This window comes from Emydura macquarii, unplaced genomic scaffold (genome assembly GCF_026122565.2).
Source record: "Emydura macquarii macquarii isolate MOO-44397 ecotype Brisbane River unplaced genomic scaffold, CSIRO-AGI_Emac_v2 contig_3305, whole genome shotgun sequence".
Taxonomy (NCBI): domain Eukaryota; kingdom Metazoa; phylum Chordata; order Testudines; family Chelidae; genus Emydura; species Emydura macquarii.
The window spans coordinates 2,581,243-2,594,359 of NW_027133442.1; the positions used below are offsets into that span (position 1 = coordinate 2,581,243).

Below are 13,117 nucleotides of genomic sequence, written 5' to 3' on the forward strand. Positions count from 1 at the left end.
GCAGCTTTCCATTTTACAATGAGGGCCTTTGCAAACCTTGCAACTAGCACAACCTGACTTTGCTGTTTATGGCAAATTCACCGCCTCAGATCAATTTTTCCGGATAAATTGAGTGGCAGTGAAGACACTTCAATCGATCCGGAAGTTGATCTATTAAAACCACCTCCAAAAAAAGGGTAGCGCTGCATCGACGGGATTGCATTTCCCTTTGGCGTAGCACAGTGGAGACAGAGCACTAAAGGGAAGTTACGAAGTTGGCCGGGATTTATGCAAGCTACGCCGCCGAATTTTGCCAGCAGTTTAGACCTGCCCTTAGACTCCCTAGGCTCCCAGCCTGCTGTTGATCCTGTACCTGTTCCTGCCCTAGCCTTGCCTGGGCCTTGTTCCAGCCTGCTTCAGCCTTGTCCGTGTCCAGCCCAGCACCAGCCTCCTGACCCTCAGACTGATTTCAGTCTGGCTTCGACCATCGACCTGCTTCTGTTTCTGACTGTGATGCTGATTTGGCTCTTTCATGAACTCTAACCCTGGTTCTGACCCCCGGCTTGTCCCTGGACCCGGGTGTCAGTGCTACCCTTGGCCTGGCCTTGACCTTATGTCCGGCTTTGACCACTGCTCAATTCAGCAGGCCTGACCACCTAGAACCCAGAGCCTGATATAAGTAGTGACGTTTCAGCAGGCCAGTCATAGTTTCAGTGCATTACTTAATCATTTGAGTTTTCACTTAGTACAAAAACATTTTTTATTGCTATGCATTTTTCTGCAGTAAACATTTTTTGCCTAATGGAGCATAGTTTTATCAGTACACTGATGGGATATGTACGATGCATGAGGAGTGTGGTATAAATGGCTAGATAGATTACTTTGTTTGTACTGTTCATTAATATAGTTTATATATTTTTCAGCCTAAATCCATCTGCATACCACAGGAAGGTCATTCTTCTGAAGATGATAATCAAGGAACAATCAAACGATGCCCTATTTCAGACAGTCCAGCAAAGTCAGCATCACAAGTGCCACCTAGACCACCCCCTCCTCGGTTGCCTCCCCCGAAGCCTAATCCTATAGGTAATACAAATGACACCAAGCCGTATGTGGGGATTTCTAAAATAATGTAATTCAACTTATTTCTACATCCTTAGACACATTTACGCATGACACATCCTGTAGGAATGTATACTTTTGTGGGCAAGTTGCAAAAACAGTATAGGAAAATCAGTTGCAGCATGAATATACACTACAACTTAGTTGAGCCAAATACACCTCCTATTGTAGTCACTGACAAAATTCCTATTGATGTCAGTGGAGACAGGACAGGGTCCTTAAGCGTCATACTCAAGGTGAAATATGCTGAAACTGTGTAGTAGTTGGCAGCATTGTAGGTTTTCATAGACATAGGTTTCAAATTCTGCTCTGGTGTGCAAACTCCCATTGAAGTCAATTGGAGTTGTGTGAACATATCTGAGGGTATGTCTACAAAGTCGCCGCCGTCAGATCAATCTTTCTGGATCAATTGAGCGGTCAGTGAAGATCAGCCCAATTGATCAGGAAGTCGACCTAGTAAAACCACCTCCTCAATTGGCGTAGCGCTGCGTCTGGCGCAGTGCAGTGAAGACACTATGTAGAACAGAAGTACAGCAGTCGACAGGAGTTACATAAGCTACTCTGCATAGCTTGCGTAACTCCCGTCGACTGTGTCTGAATTTCCAGTTAATGTACACCAGGCCTGAGAGTAGAACTTGGCTTTAAAGATTCACAGTTAAACAAATTAATTGGTTTCAGTAATTATAGCGCGGTTAGTTGTGTTTTTTGCTTGTTTGTAAGCATTTCTGTGGTGTTTAACATGACAAAAAAAATCATAATCAAATGTTTCTTGTAAAGGTAATGGAGTGAGTTCTTTACATTTAAATGGTGACAGAGAGGGGTCTCCACATCAACAGCCAAATGAAAATAGAGACACAAATTTTTCACGGAAAGAAAAGAAAGAAATACTGGTAGGTAATAATTTGAAATCCATTTATATATATATATTTTTTAACAAACTCTTTAGATTGAGTTGCATATGGTTTTATTGAAGACCAAGGACAGAATAGACCCATTACTCAATGAGGAGGGAAAGACAATAATTGAAAACACAGCAATGACAGAAGTGTTAAATACTGTTTTTTGTTTCAGTTTTCACCAAAAAAGTTAGCAGTGACTGTCGACTAACATAGCGAACATCAGTGTAAATGGGGTAGGATCTGACGTTAAAATAGGAAAAGAACAGGTTAAGAATTATTTGGACAAGTTAGATGTCTTCAAGTCATCAGGGCCTGATGAAATACATCCTAGAATACTTACGGAAATGGCTGAAGAGATGTCTGAGGCATTAGAAATTATCTTTTAGACCTTGTGGAGGACGAGAGATTCCAGAGGACTGGAAAAGGGCAAATATAGTACCTATCTATAAAAAGGGGAATAAGGACAACACAGGGAATTCTAGATCAGTCAGCTTAACTTCAGTACCTGGAAAGATAGTGGTGCAAATAATCAAACATTCTATTTTGTGAGCACCTACAAGAAAATAAGGTAATAAGTAAAAGTCAACCTGGATTTGTCAAGAACGAATCATGTCAAACCCTTCGTTGACAGGATAACAAGCCTTGTGGATAGGGAGAAGCAGTAGATGTGATATATCTTGACTTAAGTAAGGCTTTTGTTACTGTCTCACATGACCCTCTCATAAACAAACTGGAGAAACATAGCCTAGACGAGCCTATGATAAGGTGAGTGCACAATTGGCTGGAAAACTGAACTAGTTATTAATTATTTCATGTTAGTTATTAATGGTTCACAATTGAGTTGGACGGGCATATCAAGTAGGGTCCCACAGAGATGTGTCCTGGGTCTGGTTCTATTCAGTATCTTCCTAAATTATTTGGATGTGCCATTGAGAGTATGCTTATAAAGTTCGTGGGCAATACCACGCTGGGAGGGGTTGCAAGCGCTTTGGAAGACAGAATTAGAATTCAAAAGGATCTTGACAAACTGGAGAAATGTTCTGAAGTAAATAGGATGTAATTCAATAAGAACAAATGCAAAATACTACACTTAGGAAGGAACAATCAATTACACAAATACGAAATGGGAAATGACTGCCTAGGAAGGAGTACTGCAGAAAAGGATCCAAGGGTTATATTAGATCATAAACTAAATATGGGTCAACAATGTAATACTGTTACAAAAAAAGTGAACGTCATTCTGCGATGTGTTAGTGGGAGAGTTGTAAGCAAAATAAGAAAAGTAATTTTTCCACTTTACTCAGCACCGATAAGGCCTCAACTGGAATACTATGTCCAGTTCTGGGCATCATACTTCAGGAAAGATGTGGACAAATTGGAGAAAGTTCAGTGGAGAGCAATAAAAATGATTAAAGGTCTAGAAAACATGATCTATGGGGAAGATTGAAAAAATTGGGTTTGTTTAGTCTGGAGAAGAGAAGACTGAAGGGGAACATGGTAACAGTCTTCAAGTATATAAAAAATTGTTATAAAAAGGAAGGTGATAAATTAACGACTGAGGACAGGACAAGAAGTTATTTAAATTGCAGCAAGGGAGATTTAGGTTAGACATTAGGAAAAACTTCCTGTCAGGGTAGTTAAGCACTGGAAAAAATTCCCTAGGGATGTTGTGGACTCTTCATCATTGGAGGTTTTTAAGAGCAGGTTAGACAAACACCTGCCAGGGATGGTCTAGATAATACTTAGTTCTGCTTCAATGTAGGGAACTGGACTAGATGACCTATTAAGGTCCCTTCCAGTCCTATAACTCTGTAATTCTGTGACTATTGATTTGTTTCATATATTCAGGTTTTGATATCTGTTAAATGGATTTTGTCTTACAAGTCTAAAACATTTTGGCTAAACTGTTTAATCATGCTGTAATTGTTATCTAAATTTAAACAGTCAACATTAATATCAATTTTATTTTTAAATGCTACTAGGAGCTGTCATTTATTACAAGTAATAAATATTGTACATTCAAGATTTGTGTGTCTGTGTGAAATCTCAGTGATGTGTCCTGTCTATACAGTACAGTAGAACCTCAATAATTCATATTAATGATGAGGTGAGATTGTGCAGATTAATGAATTCTGCTGGCTAGTGGGTATGAAAACAAACAAATTGGGAAACGAAGGAATATATAATGCAAAATGTAGTTTACTTTACATTGATAATTGCAACTTGGACTTTAATTATTTGATACTTAATATGTAAAAATAAAATATTGGAATTTAACATTTCACTGAAACACTGTCTCTGGTATAAAATCTTTGCTGGGAAATGAGGAGTTTTTTGTGCAGATTATAAAATTATGTGGATTAGCAAGGTTCTATTGTACTTTCTGGAAGACTGCCTGCTAGAAGCGGATTTCATTGCAGCATAGCAGATACAGGTTTCTCAATACATCCAAATTCTTAATTCTGTCTTCCTATCAGTGTGTCAGGGATTGCCTTGAATAATTTCCATTTGTTGTTCAACATCCAGGGCTGCATACATCTAGGGCTGTATACAAACTATATTAGAGTTAACAGGAAACATCTGCATAAATCCTCTGCAGTTTGTGGAGGCTATTGAGGATCATATTGCTCAATTAAGGTCATAGCATTTTTCTCCCCAGACTAATTAGCTTTGGATTGCAGTTTAACTGCTGCTTGACAATACAGGGCTATAATCAAGCCAAGTAATACAGTAAATAAAATGAGTCTTCTGCAGAAAAAGTTAAACAGTGTCTGTTTACTGAGGTTAAACTGATAATATATGACACTTTGGTGTCAGCAGTTATCCAGCACAAGAGCAGTGGCAGCACCAGGTTCTGAAGATCCAGTGGAGAAGGCATTTTAGGGTGGGGAGGTTGATTTAGCTGTTCTGGGGATGGAGCTAAAGAAAGAACTGGAAGAGCTACAGGAAGGATGCAACAGTAGGTGGGGAGAGAATTTGTAGATCAGCAGGAGTTACCAGTGAGGAATCGGAATGGAGGATGAACTGGAGTTCTTGAGGCTTTTTATTGTTGCTGACAGATTTTTAGTCCTAAATTTTAAAGGGTATGTCTTCACTGCAGAGTTTACTCAGGTTATCAGTATTCAATTTGCTTAACTCAAGTGAGACTGGCCACAGTGCAAATAACACAGCAGATGCTGTGCCCATACTGGCCATGTACTTGCTTGTTCTGGGGAAATATCTCAGGGTTCTTTGCGCAGTAGTATGCCGAGGTGCTTTGTTAGTTCTTTCCCAGTGAATTGTGGAAGAACTTGCCTGTCCTTTCTGAGAATGGGGAGGAATTGCAGGAAGACATTGGAGGATTAGCAGCATGCAAGCAGATGATGAGTTGTGCTAACTCCAGCCTTAGTCTCTACCCAGGGGAGAGGGGAGGCCTGCCAGTCCCAGGTAAAGGCACCGCCACATCTGAGTTAAGGGGGTTTGTCGTGGACAGACTTGAGTTATAACTTGAGGTACAGCAGTGAAGACACAAAGCTAGAGTGATGTTAGAAAGAAATATTAAGTTTTAAAAAATTGTTTAAACAATACAATTTTAAAGTTGTGTGCCTTTATGTATTTTGGCATACTTGGACCTAATTCCATTTTGAAAGCTTCTGACTGTAAAGCATGATTTATACTCCTTAACAATTAAAGGCATTTAATGAACTACTGAAACTCTCAGGCCTACAGAATAAAATCTTTAATTACAAACTACAAAATTGATGTCCAAAAAGAACTCAGTAACACAGTGTATTTAGCAGTTTATAGATATACCATTCAAAATAAAATACTATATATGTACGACTTTGACAGTATTGACATACATCGTTCTCTAGCACTCTGTTTGCTTTCAGGTGTAACTCTGTTCATTTTTATTTAAATCCTATATGGTTTGGACTCCAGTTTACTGAGACTCCTCTCCCTTTGAGCCACGACAGCAGACTAGCTGTCACTTGTCACAGAGTTTCTGTAATTTCCTGTAGTTTCCAAGGATTTTTAGAGAAATGGTTCCAGGATCTGTCCACGGGAACTACCTTATATTGATTTCACTGCTCTCAGTCCATGCAGCTCAGAGCAAGTGAGTCCATTGTTCAACACTTTGCTTGTATTCAGTGTTTACCAGTATGAAATAAACACTTAGTAGCAAACATAGGTGTGTACCTAGTGCTGTCATTGGGAGAAAGACACCTGAAAGCTTTCCTCCCTGCCCAGAGATGGTCACTATGAGATCTGGAGTCACTTAAATAAGAGGGTAAAAACATTTCAGTCTTCAACCTTACATCCCTTTTTCTAGTCCTCCTATAACGTTGCTCTGAGCTTCTGCTTTTTTCCTGGCCTGCCCAGCTCCCTTTCCAGCACGGAAAGGAGTACAACAAATTACCAGCTAGGGAGAGAGCCAAGCTAGTGAGCAGTGTAGTAGCAGCTGTTGATTGGCCTTGCAAGGAAACTTCTTGGTCTTTTCCTAGACTTCCTGTTTTGCTATGGGAGAAAAGGGACAAGACATGGGGACACGGAAGAAGAGACATAAGAGAAGCAGAGTTATGAGGAGCAGGGCCAGGAGAAAGCAAACATAGGGAGACAAGAAAAAGATGGTGGATGAGGACAGCAGAAGAGGGGAAATTTGGGGAAGGAAGTCTGGGAGAAAAAATTTATTTCTTTTAGTTTGCTGTTGTACATTTTGACAGCTTTTTGTATAATAATCAATTTCATTATTTCTCTTCTATAATCACTTAGGTCAAAATTTTCCAAAGTACCATTGATTTTTGTGTGCCTCAGTTTCTGTATCCCGACTTGAGACCTTGGACTTGATTTTCAAATTGGCTCATTACCCAGTTCTGACTCCAGTTGAAGCTAATGGGAGGTGTGAGTGTTCAGTATCTCTCAAAGTCAGGTTCAAGATGTCTCAATTTGGGCTCTAAAATCAGGGGCTGCTTCTGGAAAATGTGCATTAATGACTTTTTGTGTGTGGGGGGGGAGAAGAGGAACATATTTAAAAAAGTTCAAATATGATTTTAAAAACTAAATATTGGTGAGGAAACTCAGATAAGTATAGCTCCTGAAACTACCTGCAACACCCTGAAAGAGTCTAGTCTTATAACTGACTGTGTCCCTTTCAAGTTTTGTAGTTGAAGCACTGGGGTTTACGGTTTAAAAAGGAGATAATTGTCTGTTGGAATCTCTCTGCACTGAAATAAATAAGTATTCTTGATGCTTGTGAAATGCTTTTGGTATAGAATAAGCAATGCTTGGAATGCTGAAATGTAATTTAATAAAGTAGGGTTTACATTAATCAACTGCTTGGAATGTTGAGCAGCTAATTATAATATTAAGGCTCACAGAAGCTTTGTACTATTGGATAACGGCACTCTAATGTTCTTTCACATCTCTTTAATTTGAAAATTTCATTATATAATAGATTATGTAGAAGTGAAGCTAGGAGCTATTGATATTAAGGAATCATAATAGATGAATTTCACTAGAACAGTAATTCCTCTGTAGGAGGTGAGGGAGTTGGCAGCATCAACAGACAAGAAAGGTTAGCAAGTTCACATACCAAATTTGATGAAAACTGGGGTAGTCTTGTAGTTTAGTGAATCTCATTAAATGAGTGCAGTGTTAAGCTTGAAAATGTATAGCATGTCTATATTTATTGTGTTTAGTATTTTGCATGGAGTTTGCCAGTGGTGTCTTTTATGCAGATATATGAATAAATACTGGCTTGTCAGTTTCATCTAATATAGTTGTACTCACAATTGCTAAATTACTTGTCCACTATATTTAACTGCGCAGCAAAGATATTTTAATGGCTAAATCTGTACACTAATTTTGTTTTTAGTGAAATGTGTATAGCTATTAAAGGAATAATCTAAGTTTACAATATTTTTTCTAGAAACCAATTAGTAATGGCCTTCCACCCACACCTAAAGTGCATGTAAGTATTTAATACTGAACCATTCAAACTAGTTTTTAATACAATAGAAATGTTTTTTTGTATTAAATCTGAAAAAAATTCAGATGTGAATAGTCAGTGAAGTTTTATGTCTGTTAGAAAACTGTCTAATTGAACAATTGGCTTAGATAGCTGTCACAACAATTTTTTTAAAAGTAAAATATTTGAAAGCTAATATTGTTAACAATATGTGGAGTTTAAGATTTGCATTTCAAAACAGATTCTGAGTTTTAAGATAAGTTCTTAAAATAAAAATGAGTTGTGATTTGTGTGCATGTGCATGTATAGAGAGAGAACTTTTTTCTGTCCTATAGGCTGTCAACTAATTTTACTGAAAGGATTTATGCATAGAGCCCTGCAAATCCATGGATTGGATGCCAATCCAAATGTTGTATGCGCAGGACTCTATTTGTACATTCATCAGCCAAGCATTATAATAGCAGTCTTTTCCCATCTGACTTTCGTAGCTGATGTTTCATAAAACATTAGAATTAAAATGTATACCATTTTAAAGTTGGGATTCAAAACTTTTAAGATGGGGTTCATTGATTCTTAAGGCTAAAAAGGACAATTTTGATCTTCCAGTCCAACTTCCCTTCATACTACAGGCCTTAGAATTTCACTCCTTAATCCAAACCTGTAACTGAGATAGGACTACAACATAGTTTTTAGAAAGACATCCAAACCTGATTTAAAAAATTCAAGCGATGGAGAGCCCAAATGATGTGGTAGTTTCTAGTAGCAATTGTGAGAGTCAGCTGTAGAGTGAAGCAGCAAATCTGTCAAATACTGTTTCACTTTTCTTCCCCTTTAGGGATAGGTTTGTCCTACTTTCCGCATAATAGTCCAAAACATTGGATTTAATGGGCCTTGTAAATTTTGGGAAAGGACAGTTTGATTGTGTCAAGTTTGCATATGAGTTCCAGCTCTGCAATTTCTCACTGAAGTCTGTTTTTGAAGGGTTTTTTTTTAGAAGTATGGCAACTTTCAAGTCAGCAACTGAGTGTCCTGGGAGATTGAAGTGCTCTCCGACTGGTTTATGGATGTTACCATTTTTTATGTTTGATTTGTGTCCATTTATTCTTTTGCGTAGTGACAGTCCAGTTTGGCCAATGTACATGGCAGATGGGCAAACTGGGTCTGAATAGGGACTTGGAATGGTTATCTCATTACAAGAAGTAATTGTCACTGTTCACACATTCTCACTTTCTAATCAGTAGTTGTGAATAGGCCTCATCTACTCTAACTGAATGTACTTTATTAACACCTACTCTCCCCATTGTAGTTCCTTACCCTTGGATATATATATATACCCCCTATCTGATTTCTGTTTCTTGCATCTGATGAAGTGGGTTGCAGCCCACGAAAGCTTATGCCTGCAGAAATTAAATTTGTTAGTTTTTAAAGTGCTACAGGACTCTCGTTGTTTTTGCTGCATACAGACTAACATGGCCACCCCTCTGAGATTTACAATTGTGGCTCGTACCAGGCAGCATAGAAAGAAATACAGATCACATGGCAAGTTGAAGCAGTCTTTGAAGTACAACAAGAGAGAAATGCCACTCTGCAAGTGTTGAAATGAGGTCAGCAGTGGCCTTCATTTGTCTGAGCTATCTATAAGCTCCCAACTGCCTTATCTAGAGTTAAACCCTCAATTGGTTCCAGGGTCTTTCAGTTTGGGAGCAAATGGCTACCTATAGCTTGGTCAAAATGAGATCTCTGACTATTGTCCAGAGGAGGTAGTCTATGGAGTTGTGCAAAATTTTGTCCAATTTCCAATTTCAAGCAGCCCATGGAAATGCTAGGACATGAATATAACAATATACGTAATACAGATCAGGTGATATAACCCATTCCATATTAAGGACTGCTCTGTCCTGTTTCTAGCCACAGAGAATCATGAACAAACCGAGCAGGGCTCTGTCTGAAGCATCTGAATAAGTCCTAAAGGAGGCTTCACATTCCCATTTTATCGTCCCACAAACAATGCTTCTGTATTGCAAATGGATGGTAGATTTTGTTTTTTAACTCCAGTCATTACTGTTTGATAAGTGCTCCCATGTTTCTCCCAGAATTACAGTAGTATTAATACTGCATTTAGGAGAGAAGGAGATTTCATATCTCTTCTTGGAAAATGCTGCTGGTCAAGGCTCTGTACAGAGAGCGAGAGAAGGGGAGAGATAAATGAAACAAAGTGAGAGTTTCTGGAACATCCGACTTGGTTCATCATGCTAAACACAGACCTGGGATGCCAGGAAGTCAGTCATAGACCTAGGCTATAGATTAATGTAATAAGGTACAAGGGTCTTATGGAAGAATTTTAACAGAAGATGAAGTTGAAAGAATACAAATGGTGTCAAAACAAAATTCCAGTCTCATTCCTTCCCACATGCTTCAGTGAAACAGTTCATCCACTACCTATTGGGTTTGTATTACCTATCTGGTAATTCCTGGTTTCCCTTCAACACCGCACGCACCCTGCTAGTAGAGAGCAAGATTCTGTTGTCTATTTTCTGTTCCCTCAATTGCTGAATACAGAAAATAGGATTTTTCAAGGGATCCAACCAGGCAGAGCGATCCTTATGTGAGATGCTAACGGGTTAATGGAAGAATCATTCAGACTCTTATTCAAGCCTGGGAATGGGTACCAGAAAGAGAGAGGACAGCATTCCAAGAGCTGGAATACAGTGCTTCATTGAAGTCTCTAAGCACCCTTCCTTCTATGGAGTACAGGCTTGTTCTGGACATATAAACATTTCTGATGAGGTTTTCATAAATACATTGGAAGAAACACAATCAGCCAGACCCTCCACCTTAGAGAAAGTCAACATCTTTCTTGGGCAGAACAGAATTTCCTATCTCTGTGTACTGCCCATCAGGAGAGATGAACATGTGGCAGAAGATGGATTAAACACCATGGAACCTGTACCCCAAAGTATCCTCACTCATAGTAAGTCAGTTTGGGCTGATTGACTACTTTGCATCCAGAAACAGCAGTCATGTCCCCTGTGATCTTTCTGTATCTCAGAATTCAAGGTGTGAGGAGATGAATGACCTTCTGTAAAGCTAGGCAATGTCTCAGTGCCTTTCCCACCCTTTTAGACTGCTTTCCAGTACCATGCACAAAATAGGAAGGAGAAAGTACCAGTTATACTGTTCAGACTTTTCTGGCTGAAGAGACTGATTCCCAGGCCTGATTAATCTAGGATTGGACTTTCCAATAACTTTACCTCATAGAGGAGAGAGAGGTTTGCTATCGCAAAAACTAATCCTCCATCTAGCTCCAGGCAAGTTCAAAGTGGATACTTAGAGATGAATTTCTCTCTCCTAGACCCTAAAAGGAGTCGTCAAAGCTGTCCTCTACTGGCTGAAGCAAACTATAGTTTAACTGTCATTTTAAACAAGTGAAAAAACATAGTCTTCATTTCTTCCAGGAGGGCTCTAATGTGGGTGTAAGAGAATGTCCAAGCAAAAAGGGTTGTCAAGACTCGGTACTGTAATGTTCACAGCACGTTCAAGAAAAGGAAGTTTTGTACAAATGATGATATTAAGTGTGACCTTAGGACAGCTACCATGCTTCCAACCTCACAAGGTCACAGAGCACAACTTTGAAACCTCGTTTTGAACCTTACATCTCACTTGAACTACAGTGGAGATGTCATACTTCCTATATATTAAAATAGCCTTCCTGATAACTGCTATCTCCAATCAGATGAACTTTTGAAGTTGGGAGCTTTCTTGGGTTACTGCCAGTATTTTACTTTAATTCGGACAAGTAGTCCTTACTATCATAGCATTCATTTCCTAAGTAAACGCAAATATTTTTCCTTTTGTCAAACATCAGTGTTCAGTGTAGTGAGATTTGCTTGGCATCCAGACTGTCAATACATAAATTTCCCAAATTTTACGTTAGTCCTCAGTGTTTAGCCAATGACCCTCCCCCCTTTCTTTTTTCCCCAGAAATCTCCTCTACATTTTCATTTTGGATGTCCATATTTAAAGGACAGTCCAGCATACTACCCTGCAGGCATGCTGCTGTGAAAATCCCGTTGTAAGAGAGCTCTGAAATTTAGCATGATGAAGAATAGGAAAATGTATCTGTGCTTATATGAAAGCTTTATTTTTTTGTGTAATAAGGTCCACAGATCCAGTCATCCCTGGGGACAACCGGATCAGCCGGAGTAGGTATGGAAATTAATATCCAAAGATTCAGGTTTATTTCATCAAAAGAAATAATCCTCATGCTCCGCGGTAGGAAAAATTGTTGTGCTTTTTCTTCAACGTGTAGTCAACACAATCTGTAATTTTGGAAAATAGAGTGATGTTCTGGTTGTGGAAGTTTGTTTCAATTGGAAGAAGTTTCAGGGGGCAGGATGTTTTCCTTCTGCCCATGGTTGCAGCTCTAGTTCTGCTTCTAAACTGTAAACAGCCTGCAGTACTCATAATAATGGATCTGTGGACTTTATTACTTGAAGAAAGGATGTTTTCAGGTAAGTACAGATACGTTTTCATATCTCCTCAAGTCGTGCCTTGGGCATTTGCAGATCACTTTCTCGCTTTTCCAGAATCCAGTCTCGAGTATTAAAAGTTTGGGTTCCAACCCATGCAGGCTTTAACTTTTGAACTAATCTAGATTCAAGGGTAGCAGCTGCTTTTTTGCCTTTAGGATTGCTTTCTGGTATGGCAGAGAGAGAAAAATTCAGCCAGTAGTGCCAGGCAGATTGTACCTTTTGTGTGTTTGATACCCTTTACAAGGATAAGAATTGAAACCCTTTCAATCTTGGTATATCTGTGGTCTTCTGTTCAATGCCAGTTGGGAGCATGCAACCTTAATGTGCTCTCATCCATCCACTCACTCCAAGCTGGTCTGTTAGTGATTCAGTGATTGTGATCCATTTCTAGGAATGGCAAGGAGGCAGTACTGAAGACAGCTGCTCTTAAGAAAAGTGAAAGCACGTGCTCTTTGGACTCAGGTGTCAAATTTGGGTCGAAGCCTACTTAAGCTATCTCATCTCAAGCTTTACATCAGTGGTCTCCAAATGTTTTTGCTCTGTGCCCCCCCCTCACCCCTTAAGATCTGCAACGGGACCAGGAGCATGGCTGGGCTGGGGTGGGGGTCAGGGGCCAGGAACAGGGTGAGGAGAGGGGG

The 13,117-nt window shown here is 39.3% G+C and overlaps 1 protein-coding gene across 4 annotated transcripts in view; it reads left to right on the plus strand.

Annotated features, from left to right (window-relative positions):
• The window catches only part of MAP4K3 (mitogen-activated protein kinase kinase kinase kinase 3), a 144,610-nt gene that overhangs the window by 71,512 nt on the left and 59,981 nt on the right, over positions 1-13,117 (plus strand). For all 4 annotated transcript variants that reach the window (XM_067532920.1, XM_067532921.1, XM_067532922.1 and 1 more), the window contains 3 exons: positions 903-1,065; positions 1,879-1,991; positions 7,909-7,950. In XM_067532920.1, coding sequence (XP_067389021.1) covers positions 903-1,065; positions 1,879-1,991; positions 7,909-7,950 — 318 coding nt within the window. The remainder of the gene's footprint in view (positions 1-902; positions 1,066-1,878; positions 1,992-7,908; positions 7,951-13,117) is intronic.